At 38.5% G+C, this 15,516-nt stretch overlaps 1 protein-coding gene across 1 annotated transcript in view; it reads right to left on the bottom strand.

Annotated features, from left to right (window-relative positions):
• The window catches only part of CLNK (cytokine dependent hematopoietic cell linker), a 29,981-nt gene extending 19,851 nt beyond the window's left edge, over nt 1–10,130 (bottom strand). Inside the window, exons 1-7 of the mRNA XM_049797889.1 lie at nt 10,056–10,130; nt 7,464–7,626; nt 5,613–5,692; nt 5,261–5,306; nt 2,451–2,479; nt 2,090–2,109; nt 484–612 (exon numbers count right to left, since the gene is read on the bottom strand). Coding sequence (XP_049653846.1) covers nt 484–612; nt 2,090–2,109; nt 2,451–2,479; nt 5,261–5,306; nt 5,613–5,692; nt 7,464–7,626; nt 10,056–10,130 — 542 coding nt within the window. The remainder of the gene's footprint in view (nt 1–483; nt 613–2,089; nt 2,110–2,450; nt 2,480–5,260; nt 5,307–5,612; nt 5,693–7,463; nt 7,627–10,055) is intronic.
• Between the last annotated feature and the right edge of the window lie 5,386 nt (nt 10,131–15,516).

The following is a 15,516-nucleotide window of genomic DNA, read 5'->3' as shown; positions in this document are numbered from 1 at the left end:
CTGGATTCATTGGTCTCATGGGCTGGACAAGACTTCTGGCTACAGATTAGTCATTCCTTTTGCTGAATGTAACATCCTTGCGTTGTGGAGCGTATTTTTGTATCTCTGGTGTGGTCAGTGTATTTCCCCCTCACTTGGTTCACCAACTGTACTAAGCAAGGGCAATTGTTTCTACTTGGAACTGGCCGCAAAACCTCTAAATGTTAGTAAGAAAAAGTAGGACAAACCTTAAAGTGTTCATGAAAGTTCTGACTACTTTTCTACTCCTTTTCTTCTTTACCATTATTTTGGCAGTTTTTTCTTTAAAACATTCCAGTCTCACATTGCGCTAAATACCACTTCTCTCAATTATTCACAGCTGTCTAAAGAATAACTTTTTTTTTCTTAAGTAAAAGCAGCAGTGCAATGGAGGTAAAGTCTTGTGGTTTGACTGGGGAGAGTGTTTTGGTTCTCAGGGAATGAGGATGAGGAATGCACCCGTACCTTGTGACTTTTGCTGATATTGGAAAGGTGTGAGCTTGGCTGAGCGTTTTCCTTGTATGAAAGAACTGGCTGCTTATCTGCGGCGCTGGAGGAAGTGGCTGATACTGCTTTGGCAGCGTCTTCAGAGGCCTAGAGAAGTCAAAGGAGAATTTGAAGAATTATTAGGGAATAAAGGAGGCGCAGGGACTGTGTTGTAAGTGCAAGCTCAAGAAGTAAAACACAGGAATTTTCCGAGAGCATTTCAATGTATTTGTGCTGAGCTTAGCTCAGGTCCAGAAGCTTCTTGGGGCCCTTCAACAGCAACAGTAATTTTGGATAATATTCTACATTTGCAAGACATTGCTGCACTGTGTTATGTGCCACAACACCGCTTTTGTGTGCTTTACCAGTATGTGCCAAGTACAGCTCTCCAGTGTTGATATTTCTGGGTGGATATGGCTGTGTATAAGGCCCAGCCAGGGAACACAATGCAGTTCAGACCCACAAGAAAAAAATGCTCTTCATCCCAGAAAACTCACAGCTAACACGTGCTCAGTGTTTTCTGGCAGATGGGGGCACGCTCTGCCCGTGCTCTGAGACCAGCCGGTCAGAGCCCAGCTCCCACTGGAAGCTGTGGCACGGAGAGCTTGGGGGAGTAAAACTGGAGGCGCATCCCCGCTGCGCTGCAGACCTGCCCTTCAGCGGTGGGCTCCTGGGGAGCGAGCCTTGGGTGTTTGCGTGGCACAGACCAAAATTAAGTCAGCGGAGAGAATTAAGAACCATTCTCGCTACCCTAATACAAGCGGAAACAAATAGTGAAATTTTGTAGAATAATGGAATGCTCTTATTTCTGCGCTTTTACAGTTTTGGATTTGTGAAGCTACACTGTCCTTTTAAGCTCTTCTTTCATATTTTAACTTAAGGAATAATCTGAATCTGTCTGTAATGCTAATCATATTTTAAACGTCTTTATAGCTTTTACGGCAGTCAGTGTAGGCACGGAGGAATAAGCTTGTCAGTCCTGGACGACCTTTTGGAAGGATGTCTTAATTGTAGCAGTTTTTGTTTGGGGTCGAAAAAGATCAAGAAGCGATTAATTTTTTGTTTGTGGGCATATCACAGAAAAATATATTTGTGGAATAGAGCTGGGTCCATCTTCTGTGGGAGTAAGTGGCAATATCCAGATTGATTTCTATGGACATGATTTAGATTTGTAGCAAAAAAAATTGGCAGAAGGATTTAAGAGGCAATGAAGTCAATATTATTATGGTGAACAGAGCCTAAGGCACCAGTACAAATTGATGGAAGATTTTTTTCCCAACAATTTATATCTGAGTTGAACCAGATTCAAGATTTCTAGGCTTTTGACTGGGTTCCACGCTCAGCCAAGTTGATTTTGAAGATGCAGGCCTGAGCTCCTGCTATGAACACTTGCGACTCATGTTTTGTTCTCCCTAATTTCATATCAGAACATAAAATAAGTCCAAAGAGAGCCAGATAGTAAAAGGATACCGGCTCACTTCCAGTCATCTCATTACCATGAGCGGTACAGATGGATGTGAGCTTTCATTAGCATTGAGTTCCCCGAGGACCGCAGGTAAGTAAGCGATCTCTTAAGCGATCTTACCGTGGGGGAGGCACAGGGTGCTGGAAAAGAGAGGAAACAAAAATCTGTGTAAGCTTTTTTCCTTGTTTTACTAAGAGAAATGTAGAGTTTAGATTAAGCAGCCATGCCTGTGTCAACAGTCAAAGGGTTTATGTACTCTATAGCACATAACATCATACTTTAACATGCTGTTTTAAAATCACTAAGGGATAAAAGACGTCTACATAAACCATGAATGCAAGTAAGTGAGATAATGTAGGACTGCAGATATGAATTCTATTATCCTTTAGTTAGTGCTAGCAAAATTGCAGCCTGCTTTTAAAAATATTTTAAGTGGCAAAATGACCAGTAGAAATTTTAATTGATGAGAGATTCTGCTTACCTGGGGTCCATCTATTTTCATTCTTTCTCCTAAAAATAATTATTAATAATTGTTAGTAGAGAGCTACCCATATAATTCACAAATAAAGGTATAGCTTTATTCTGGTATTGTTGTTATCATTATTGACCATCCTCCCCTCGGCCCTGGCTCTACCTCCAGAACTCTTTGCTTCAAAGTCATGTTGCTGTCCCCACAGCATTCATCCTACCTATCACATCTGTATCTCCATAACTTTTCCTGCTACTGAATGGAGAGCATTAATTTCGGTGAACCTAGGAGAAGCTGGAAGCTTTGGAGGTTCAGCGGAAGATTGTTATGTGTGGGAATTGGGCAAGTCACAGCCTAGACTTGAGACAGAAGCCACTGAAGTGCGTATTTCTTCTGTTAGCTGTTCGGCACATGAGGCCAATGGGCTCTGAATGAGGCTTATTGGAAGTGGAGTGGATTTTGTTTGATCTGTAGTTTATTTAGCCTTTCTTAGGGTGGATTCACAGATGGATTCAGGTGCAACTTAACCATTTGTTCTTCTCTCCTTATAAAACACAACCCTAGGTGTACTTGGATAATTATAGCAATCATAGAAGTGTTGGGAATCTTCCTGGGCTGTAGCAAATAAATCTTTTTAATATCACTCACAAACATTCATTCAATAGGAGACATAACTAAGAATCAGTTAAAGTTAAAGCAGGAAAAAACAAGTATTTTTTTGGTTTTTTTCAGCTTAAATTATAAAACAAAGGAAATAAAAATTCGTCATGATACTTGATAAAACAGAGTGAACTTTGGTTTTACCTCTGCCTTTCAGAATGAAACATTTGAGGGTGATATTTATTCAGGTATTGTAAATTTAAATATTGTTCAGAGACTTTATGTATATGCTTATCAAGTTGTTTGGGATGCATTTTTTGTCTGTTTTGATTTTTGTACAGACATTTATAAAAATCTTGAAAAGCAATGAAAGTAAATCTATTTTTTGTTGTTTTCAAATTTACCAAAATATGACTGATTATTTAAATGAACATAGGACATCTAAGTAATGCAAAAAGAGATGCAATATATCTTAAGTTCTCCTTCAAGTAAACCATAACAAATGGCTCTGATTAAAAGAACGGTTCCTTAAATGTTTAACGATTCTGGAAAAGAACTATCGACAAAAATTCTTCTGTGCTGTTCATGCCATCTTGTGGCAAAACCACTTAATAGCACTGGGTGTGAGAGTAAACATTGAGATAAATTTAATAACAGTGTAGTTATTATCTAAAAATAATAGAGTCCTCTGTAAGCACTGTTAGCTCAGGATGTACTAAAAATATGTATAATTTGCATTCTCGAACTGCAGTTTAATTTACCTGCACTGTCTTTGGTTCGTCTTTCTTAATGTCAGCACACATCTCATGGAGGCAGACAAACATGTAAATCCAACCTACTAAATCCTGGTGGAATATGAAGCTATGTGTAAACTGGTAAACTGTCAGTGGGACCTTGCCTACTGATTTCTGCAGATTTTGAAGCTGGCTTACTCGAATTTCTGTCAATTCAGCTTTTTTACAAGCTGCATCAGGTTTGCCTCACAAGAGGCAATCTAACCTCTCATTTTGCACATTTTATAGTGCCTACTTTCTCATAATCTGTAGGAATTATTTGGCTCTATGTTTTGTATTATAGTATGAACGAAGAGGACACCCCCCCCCCCCCCCCCCCCCCAATTCTGTTTTGCATGGAATTCTTTGCATTATTTTTCTGGCTGGTCAAATATAATACTTACTCTATGAAAATCAGCTGTTGCAGCAAACATAGAATGGAACATATTTTCCTGGCTTGGCAATTGCATTATTTTTGACCATATTTAGCATATGGTTCAAAGATTTGAAAATGATAAGAAAAAACCCCATTCCTTTTCAAGGTTAATCAGATATTTAATCCTTCAGTAGTTGACTTCATGAGATATTGCTACATCTAAAGTATATCAAATATATAAAAAAAGTATATAGAAACCTACTTTTAAAATAATGAGTGAGTAAACCCATCAATTAAAGTATTTAATAGTTGGACACCTCATTAGATTCTTGAAGAATAAGATAGCAGTCTGTCTCTGATCTCACCACAAGAAACAAAACAGAACAAAGAAAAATTAAAGGTACATTTGTGACTCAAAATTATAGGATTTTGAAGCAAATTTGCAGTTAAAGGTAAAGCAGTGGAGAAAAAATATATGCTAGGTGATATACTGCATAATTAGCATATTCTTAATAGGAGAACATTGTCAGATAGCTTTTGTAAATAGTTACCCTAGGATGTAAATCCTTAATAAGAATTGCTAAAGTTGATATTACTATTTAAAAATAGTTATTAGATTATGCTTTACAATATATTCATACAAAATGTGTGAGAAGGATAGGGAGCCAAAAAGCATGAGGTCCTGAGAAGTAAAAAGCGTAGCAGGGATCTTGCAGCTTTTGGTGGAACACTTCAGGAGACACAGGCTCCTACCCCCCCCGCTTTGTCTTTATGATTGTAGGGAAAAGGAAAACCTGATTTTTAAATGGAATGGCTTGTTTTTCTCCCCCTTGAGGAACAGGGAGCTCATGAGATAAAATATATCTCCTTTTGTAAATAATTACTTTGATGTTAGATAGATAGTTGAAACAGTATTGCAAATTTGCAGTATGATTATTTTGGAAAGCAGCTGCTGTTCTGAAAACCATGTCTATTCTATCACCTGTAATCTCTGCTTATTTACAAAAGCTAAAATGTGGAAGCGGCAATTTCTATTTCTATTTTTTGCAGAAATGGGTATTTTTTTATTATACCTCTAACACTTGGCACGCTTCGCCCCTCCAGAACAGATGTGTGTTTCTGTTAATAAAACAAAATAAAGATGTGATGTTAGTCATCATCCTTGAAACTATGGCTAGTAGAGATGGTGCTGCTCCTGACCGGGATGCCTCTAACACTTGGTAGATCCCCAGCAGTCAATAAGTAAAGGCAAGTGGCGAGGACACTGGCGCAAAGTGAAACAGGAACGGCTCACAGGAACTTGCGTGACCTTGTACAATCGAATGTTACATGGCTAAGACTTTGAGTAGACTGCACTTAACTTTAAATGATATTACAGGAAAAGGGGAAATCTCTTTGTGAATAGGGTTTAAGATCTTTACTTACAGCTGAATATTGAGGGGGCTGAGATGTGTGCTGGCTCTTCATTGGGGAAGTGGTACTTGAAGGCCTTAAGCAACGTTTATCTGTAAAAGAGGAAGAAAAAGCAAGACTGAGTAATTCAGTAATACTATGTTTTAAGAAGAAGAGGTTTTAATGTTCAGAATATGTTTGTCAGGTCAGATCTTGCCATTTTTATAGCATTTTAATTTTTTCCTTTTCAGAGCCTAACCATCATTTTAGTAGCTGTGTTGAGGACATAAGTATGACCCTTCTAATAGTTTTACAGTTAACCTCCTCACTGTGGCAAAAAAAAAAAAAAAAAAAAGCCTTCATAAGCTGTTACACAGTTAAGGCAGACATTTAACCTAAACTGAATAGATTAGTGAATCTGTTTTTCATTTGAACCTTTGCTCTTGGCAACCACCGTTGTGTTGTTCTGGGGGAGTTTACTCTCTAGAGAGCTTTTTAATTTTTACTTTAGATTTTAAAAAATACTGCACCGATGGCCCTCTAAAAGAAATGCAGAGGTTGTACGCTAGCATGTGTTTTCGAGTCATTAATTTTATATCTCCAGGGCATTGTTATTTGTCTAGGAAAGATGGCAAAATGGGATGTTAGCATTGAGTTTTGCCTTTCTGAAATATGTTTTCAGACTTTTCCTCACTCTTGTATCCTGCCACATTATAGTTACTGGGCATAAAACACAGACAAAAAGCAGCTTTTTGTTTAATGTGTTTTCTCTGAAATCAGAAAACAAAAATGATGCGGTTTTGGTATTTCAGGACAGTCTTACATAAACAAAGGATGCTGAATGCTGACTGAAAGTCTTTATTGCTAACCAAGATAAAAACAGCACTTGGAATTTACTTCAGATTTCCAAATAAAATGCACAAATGAGCTTTGGAACATAATGTACACTATCTGGATGTTCAGACTGATTGTGATCTGCTCGCACACCGATAAATTTATTCACATTCAAAGCCATCTATTTGTTTAGGCATCAAACTAACTCCCACAAAAATCAGTAGAAAAATCTTTGCTGACTTTGATGTGAACTGGAGCAAGATTTCATACATATATTGATCCTGTATTTTCAGATAGTTTTGGTTTCTGGTTTCCATTCTTCCTCATCTAGGATTCCGCTCCTCCCCCCCCCCCCCCCCCCCCCAAATTTTAATGATTTAAAACCTCCTCAGAGTGTTTATAATGGCTTCAAGCAATGGATAGCTGGGATGACATTTCACTTCCGTAAACAGGATATTAATTGGCTATGTATGTTTGGGCATTAAATGTGACTTAGAATGGCTTTAGTAAACCAAAGCTTGATTAATGCAGCTACCTTGCAAGGTTAAGAATGCCTGAGAAATACACTCAAAGTAATCGCTTATTACTGCTATTGGAAGTGGCAGAGAACACCTTAAAAAAGAATACTACATTTCTTTGTCTGCAAATTATCATCTGGAGGAAAGTTTCCTGTGTTCTTTAATATGTTTTCCATCTTAAATGTTTCTAGGCTTAAATAGCAGTGGGCTTTTCTGAAATGGTTGTGGGTTTGACCAGTCAGTTTTTTGCACATTCCAGGTGGCATGGGATCATAGAATTTCTCCCATGAAGGTAATATTAAAATTACAAAAGCAGCATGTAATTACTTATTTAACATAATTTAATGGAAATAAGGGTAACTGTTGAATATGAAGATGCAGACAAAGCTCTTCTCTTGTTCCTGCCCACCAGTGTTTTATTTTGCAGTTGAGCCATTTAATTTTAAAAAATATCTGGACTGAAAACCCCAAGTCTGTACTGTTCCTATTTACTTCTAGGTTTATCTCACTTTCTGCAGACAGCAAAAGTTACCTGCATATTCAGATTCTTGTAGAGGTTTGGCAGGAAGGATTCTCAAAGCATGGATGGCCTCCAGAGTGGAAGAACTTACAGTCTCATAATCACCTTCTTCCTCTTCAGATACCTTGGAGGATGATTGTAAGTCACTCTTGCCCTTCGTTGTCAAATCTTTGTTCTGGATAGAAGAAGAGATACAAAGATAATACAAATAAATTTAAGTTCAGGATTAATTTCAGATTTGGAAATAGTTGATGAGCAGAACTAGACATTTTGGTGCACAGGAAATTCTCTGATGGAAATTGAAGGGTTGGAAAGTAGCTGAGCAAGGGTTTTAGGGATCTAAATTTTTGATTTAGATTCATAAAATATCCATTCAGGAGGCAGTTTAGTTCTCTCTCTGAATTTGGCCTGTCACCACTCTTGAAAATATAATGAGAGTGTTTCATTTTATGATCATTGCAGACATTTGAAACTGTGCCTTTCATTATAATATTATCCATGTGGTATTTGTATTGTACTGACTGTTTACATATGTTACTTGCAAGAATATATTAACTAGCTCATCACAAATGTCACATGTTAAAATATAAACATGCAGTGTTTGGGGGAATTTGTGCTAGCAGATGTGCAGTCCATGTGAATGCGATTGCAAGTATGTATTGAAAAGTGGAGTCCGCAGAAATGTGGTGCTGAGAGTGACTCAGAATATGTCTACACATTTGTACTAGGTTTGTTCAAGATTATTCTCTGGGGTCCTGCTCCACCATTATACTGACTGTTTACACGCTGGAACCTAACTGCTGGCTTCTTTCAGGAGGAGACGTGCACTAACAGCACAGAGCTGAGATTACTGCTGACTGAACTCAGCTGAGGGTACCCAGTGTCTTTGTAAGTCATATTTTGCTACCAGAGACAGTACAGGTGCACCCATGCGCTTGGATCTTCCCCAATGTTTGTTATAATCTCTTCTTGAACTCACTAGTAATGGGGAATCAATAGCTTCCTGAGGTGTCTTCTTCCACTAGTTAACTGTCCTTTCAGTTCACGCTTTTTCTCTTGAGTGCTACAAATTAAACCAATTTGTTTTACCCTCCAAGTACACTAAAAAATTGATTACTAGCCACTTTATTTCACCCTTTATTATGTTTAATGCCTATAATTATATTTCCTTTTAGTCTTCTAAGTAAGTACAATTCTTTAAAGCTTTCCCAAGTTCTCAACCAACTTAAAAGATTTTGAACCTCATATGCACAGAATTACTTTCTTGTGAACTCTCTCCAGGTTGTACACATCTTGATTACAACATCAAGCAGACCTCCAGGAAGTGTTCTTGACAGTACATTTCAGGGTGAGGTTTGTCTTTTTATAACAGTACTTAAAAAAATACCACCACACCAGACAGACCCCTGCAGAATAACTGGGTTTGCAGGCTCTTGTGCTGCATAATTCTTTCCAGTTCAGTAGCAGACTACTATCAACTAGGCTGAGAGTGGATATTTTTTCTGTCAATTGTGCAAACACTTCACACATTTTCATCTAGACCAGGTTTCCAGATTTCTACTTGTGAGACTGTCTTCTAGGAAATGCCAAGACCTAACAAAAATCAAGATACATCACGTCTTTCTCCCCATTATGATTGTATTTCTGCCAAGAAGGAAATTACTTTGGTCTGAGAAGTTGAGGAGATGTTCTTCATATTCACATTAGCAATTTTTTACATAATCAGACTTACTATTTCCAAAAGATGCTTTCAGACTGACTTTGTTTAATAGTCTCTCCAGGTATCCAATGAACCCTCAGGATTTGCTTGCTTTCTTGTAAGAAATTGAGGTTACTACTGTTCTTTTCCATTGCTTTAGGAACTCAGAACTCCTTGGAAAGTTCCCAAAGATAATCAATTAATCTCTCAGAAATTACTTCAAATACTTCCTTAAGTGCTTTAGCATAAGTAAATATTATCCTGGATGTTCTTTCCCTGTTCTGCTCTGTGCTATTACTGCCTTCTAGTTGGTATTAATCCCATATAGTGTCTGATTGTAATTAACCTTTCTATGAAAACTGAAGCAGCCAAAGTATTGATTGCATCAACCTTCTTTAGTCGCCCTTTACTTGTTCAACTTGCTTATTAAGCAATAGACCTCTGCTTTCTTTTCATCTTTCTCTGACTTGTAAGGTATTTGCAGTCTTTTCTTATACGGCTGAGCTGAAACTCAAAGCAGCTTTCAGATACAAATGGGAAGACATTGAAATGCGTACTGTTAGCTTTTCAGTTTTCATTTGCATTGGCTACATATTAAACCTTGAGGTTTATGACTTACATACTTGTTCAGCTTGACTTCTGTTATTTTCACATGATTTTATGATAAAGGTGCATTTTAGATTCAGACCATAAATAAGGAATTGACTAGTGAGAGTCACTTCTTTAATCAAGCTCCTACTAAAACAAAGTTTTCATATACACTTCAAAATTCTCGTGCTTTATTTTGCATTAACAAGCAGTGAGGATTACATTTTCTGTTACCAGCATTATAGTCAAGACGATATTAACACACACCAGGAAGTGAAAGAAAAGTAAAATTTTAGGAGGATCAGTATGGTACTTACAAAATGATAGGCATTAGCAGGAATAGTTCTTCTCTTTTCTGTATGAAATGGAGAAAAAATATCAGCAGGTGTCATTCTGTAGAAAATGATATAACTAATAACTTATATAAAAGAACAAAAATCTGCCAACTGCACAGTATTTTACAGATACGAAAGCAAAGGAGATGAAGCAAATCCACCCATGAGTTTGCTGACCTATACAGTGCATGAGGAAGTAGCCGGGTGGAAATGGGATTCACAACCACTAGCATGTCTAAGCCCTCCCACAGAAAATACCCAGAGAAGGATGTGCTTGAACTCCTCTCTCTTCTGAGTTTTGCTGCCTGGTGCAGAACTGTAAACAGGGCTCACCCTGGTGAGCTGGGGATCCTGGTCTGGAAATTCCTCTTCTGAATAGAAACATACCTTGTTCCTTTAGTGGCAGAAGAAAATCTGATCTCCTGCTTTCAAGACTGAACTGGGAAATAAGTCGTGCTGATGTCTGTTGTGTAGTTGCACAGCACTTGCTCAGGACATTGGAGTCCTGGTTTCAGCTTGAGAAGCTCCAAATTCACAGCTCCCAAACCCGAGAACACTCCAGCTAACAGGCTATAAACTATTGTAGGTAGTGGCTGTCTGCCCATGGAAGTTGTCTCATGGTATAGCCAGGAGAGCATGACTTACAGGGCCAAAGAGCTGGTGGACAGGAGAACAGGAGAGTGAGTTTACTTGAGAAGAGACTCCCAAGTTCTGCCCTTAACCTGATTCACACATTTAATCCAGTGACTGTTTAATGCAAAACAGCCATGGTATGTCCTTGCCCAGTACATGCTCTTGTTCTGGACTGTTGAAGCAATCCTTGCTTAGGCTGCTTGTAGCCTCACCAATCTTTCAGCTGTGGCTACATAATAGCCTGATTTCAAAAGCAGAGCGTGAAAGTCCTTCTATTAAGCCTAACCTAGAATATATAATTATAGCATGCTCTAATGCTTAGGAGAAAGGGCGAATTGTGGACTGAAACCCTTTTATGCCAAGGAGAGAGGTAAAACCAGACCCACTTCTTGCCTGGGTGTTGCACCCTGTGTTGAAGTGGGTGAAGGATGGGCAGCATCCCACAACCCTCCCTTCCAGCTGTGTTTTGAAAAGAGCCAGTCTTTACTTAAACAGCCTCTTTACATTTGTCACTATTGTTCTTTTAAGGTCTGAATATTGCATGAGCCTGGTATTGCAGAGTTTTGTATACCCCAGCAGATGGCATTGAATGTTCATTTATTCAATATATGTAGTACTTTTATCTCTGCTCAGAGGGTCATTGGCGGGGTGGTGGTGGTGGTGGTGGGGGGCGGGGGGGAGCTGCTCATGCAAACTGGTTGTCTGATTTTCTGTTTAGTTCTGCTGGTGCAAATCAGAAGTAAGCCCAGTTAAATCAATGACATTACCAAGGAAAACCGATGCAGATGAGGATAACTAGGTGGTACCAATATAATAAAAAAGGCAGTCAGTGTCTTAAACTGTAGCCTTTTTACTTCTGTTAATAAAAAATGGTTATTCTATCCTCAACAATAAGAAATGAATAACAGTGGTAAGCATCGAAGCTATTAGCCATGCATTTCATGGCTTAATGCTAAAAGAGGACTGTGACACAAGACTTTGGGGTGATTTATTGCTATCCAACATCAGTTTACAATTTGAAGTCCAGGTTAGTTTATAATCTATTCTGTTCCACAGGGATCACCAGAGTTTGGAGGAACTCCAGCCCTCCCTCTCCTTTTCTTCTAATGCCTCCTTTGCACAGCACGAGTGAAAGGAGAGGCAGCGTTGCTGCTCTCCTTCGGGCATTCCCTTTACATAAGGTGAATGCCCAAATATTTGCTCTGTGCTAGCTGAGGAGTGCAAATCGGTGAGAAACCGCTCCTCCTGTTATTTAAGGATGACATTTTGGTAGTGAAGATGAATATTTCACTCTGTCAGCTATGCTGTACTTATTGGGCCTTCAGAATGAGAAGTGCTGTGTGCCATCCGGGTAGTGGAAGACCATTGAAGAGGCTCACCACTTTGGGGGAGTCTATTTCTGCTCTTTACTATATATACCACCCTAGAACATCCAATTTTCTGCCTTCTGGCGCACTGGCTGTTGTACAGGGATGAAAGAGGGCAGAATCTTTGTGCCAGGTAGTTGCAGTCAGCTGGACCTTCTGGCATCAGTATTTCTTCACTGCGAGCTAAAGACTCAGAGCTGGCAGGAGTCAGTCTCCTCAAGCTATAGGGACTGGTCATATTTTATTCAGTCTGAAAATTTTTTGTTGCTTTGCTACATCCTCTGTGAAATTAATAAATGGAGTATATCAGTTATAACAATAGCAAGGTGTTGGATTTCTCTGGCATATGCATGGGTGTGTTTCTGCCAGTTGAGAGAGAATGCCTGATGTCAAAGGACAAAAGGGAAGAAATTAATTTCTCTTTAATTTGCAAGGGAATAAAATGGTGTGCATTTTGTGGCAACCTTGCCTGCTTTTCATAGTGACCTAAAAAAAAGTCTGTTCAAAAGGTGACAGGTTAGCAATTTGTACATGAATACTCAACGTCAGAAACATAGCCTTTCTTTAAATGAGAAAAAAGAAAGTAAATCTCTTCCCACTGACTTCTGTAAATCTATGAATGCACAGTGGTTTTTTAGTCACTGTTTTTGGTGTTTCAGCCAGTAACAGAAAGCAATCAAGTATTGTGGGTTGTGTTTTAATAAACCTTGTGATCCTGACAGGGTGTCTCCTAACCACTTCAGTAGAAAAAAAATGAGGCTGGCAATGCTGCAAGGAAGCACCTCCAGAGAAGTTTTCAGAGTCACTTTTTTTCTGTTTGGTCCAAAAGTATCGTGTAAAACCTTGTCCTGTTAAGTATATAGGCATCTTCCTCTAGCCTCCAAAGGGGTTAGGTAAGACAAGTAGAAACTTCCTGAATTGCATAGGTTTAATTCCAGGACCAAGCAAAAGGCTAGGCAGGCTTTGCTTCAGAGATTGTGAAAAGGGCATGTGAATAATTGCCAATTATGCTGAGCTTCTGTGATATGGCCAGCTATCCACAGACAATAAAAGATTTGCAATAAGGTGATAGACTGCTGGGTTTTATTTTTCCAGAACAGATTTTTCCAGCCCTAAATCTAAATCTTCTGTATTATATGGATATTGAATGCATTTAAGCAAACTTCACTTAACACAATAAACATATGGTATACCAAATAAATTTGTCTGGCTAGTTGTGCCCCTATTTAGTTAGATAATTTTATATGCTTTGCATTAAATATCTCTTAGCTCAGCTACCATTGTGAAATATGGTATCATTTTCCACTGATTTAAGTAGGAGCAGGGTTTTACTTTTGAAATCAGTGTGATTTAAACACATGCTTACTACTGACCATAATCTGTCATAGGATCAGATTTAGAGATCCTGTCTCATTGTCCCATTGTTTTGGAACAGCAAACAGCAAGAAGAGGGGAGTCCTTCACAAGCGGTGGGAGAGGAAAAAGGGAAGTTCCCTCAGTTGCTTTCCAGAAGTCCTCAGCCAACATAATGTTTTCAGTCTTCAGCAAGAGGATGACTTGTTGATGGCTTTTTGCAGTGTATAATGTGAAGCCAACATTTTTGGGGGCAGTCTGGAAGTAAACACCGTTTTGCTTTCTTCATTAGTGCGTATCCAATTTCCACTTGGTGGGTATCCATTTCTTTTCCTCTTTTCTTGCAATTCATTTTAACTTTTATGATCTTACAATGTTCTTATCTGTCACACCTTGCATGTTACAAACTATCACTGTCTCTGAGTAATAAGTACGGTAAAAAACATGCTACTGTACTTCCTTTTTCAGTACTGAAAGAATTTTACCTTTTGGAGGTACATCCAGATTCATCGCTACACATATGTTTGGGCAAGATCTAAAGACATAAAAAAAAAAGAAAAAAAATCCACTTAAATATTAGAAATTGCTATTGTTCTATGAAACTTCTCAAAGAGTCTAACTTAACTGAATGACTGAAAGCTGCAAGGATAATAATTAAATTTGAAAAATGATTTGGCAGATTTGGAAATTCAACAATCTTGGGTCAAACCTTGCATTTTTGTTCACTTACAGCTCCAAGTTTGGTGCAGTTACAGAAAGCCCTACTCTTTTTGCAAACATTCATTTTAGACATAAATATTGTAACAGCCTTATTGATGCTTTAGCATATTCAGTATATTGTTGGAGGGATGAATTTGCTTAGGGAGATAGGAGCTAAACCTCTCTTTTAGCATGCAGCTGTGCCACTGCACATGGCTCCCTTCCCATTCTGCCAGCCAGCAGAATAAGTATAACAATTTCTCCCGGTCCTGATGTGGCATTCTTCCATCCTGCTACTACTCTGCCATAGGAAATATCTGAGATATATTGAGTGTGGAAGAAACACATAAATGGATCTTGACCTTACTCTGGTGTCCTGGATGATGGTTCTCTCACTATCACCCTCTTTACCCACTGGACCTTAGCTCTGTATCAGCCCGTCCAGCAACATTTATGGATCATTGCAGTAGTAGTACTTAGTATTCAGAAACAACAACAAGAAATATTTTGCAATGAAGATGTAGCCAGGGATCACGTTAGGATTGCAGTAATGCACACTTATTGTATCTAGTATCTAAGCATCCACCCTTGGAATTGCCTGAAGTTTGTGAAATACCAACAAAATCTTTGAGTTTTAACTGCCCCGCTCTTCAGATTGCAAAATAATTTAGGTTAGCAGCAGCTTTTGAACAAAGAGTGAAGCTGAGTGGTTTCCTGTTCAGTGAACAGGCTGTAAACCACACTAGAGTCATCTGGTCTTTCGCTGTCTGCTGCTTAGAGCATGGACACATCAATAATAAACATTTTATTGATGTTACTTATCAGTGCTTTAAAAAGTAATTTATTTACTTACTTATTTTTTGGCAAAGTTGTCTTCCTGCTATCTGAATCTGCTGGGCGATGTACTATTGTTTTCCTGTTAGCTCTGACAGAATTGAACAAAGTTTATTGTTAGCAAGCAGCAGTAAGTAGGGAAGAAATGTAAGTGCGAGTAGAGCTGAAAAACAAATTTTCAAATCTGGGAAATACATATATGTAAATAATTCCCTTCTTCTCTACCTCAAACATTTCCATTCTCTGACTATTTTGCTGATTCTCTTGTTTTCAACTATTTGGAAAAAAGAACAACGGTTCCCTGCTGAGAGAAGGAAAAGCTGGAAACTGAATTCCTGCATCCACTGTTTTGGTTTCTTTGGAGTAGGGTACTTACTAAATTCTTGTACAACTGAATAGGAATTAAAACCCACCTGTCCAAGATTTCTACTGCTAGTAAAATACTTGCTAAACACCAGTGAGGTAGCTATCAAAGCAACAGAGATCAGACCTCTTAGGCTCTCTAATGCTGGTTGCTCTTGAGCCCCACTTAGAAAGAGAACTCCTTATTTTACTCA

Source organism: Accipiter gentilis, chromosome 3 (assembly GCF_929443795.1).
Source record: "Accipiter gentilis chromosome 3, bAccGen1.1, whole genome shotgun sequence".
Classification (NCBI taxonomy): domain Eukaryota; kingdom Metazoa; phylum Chordata; class Aves; order Accipitriformes; family Accipitridae; genus Astur; species Astur gentilis.
Note: the sequence above shows the minus strand (reverse complement) of the source record. Positions and strands in the feature narration are given on the sequence as shown.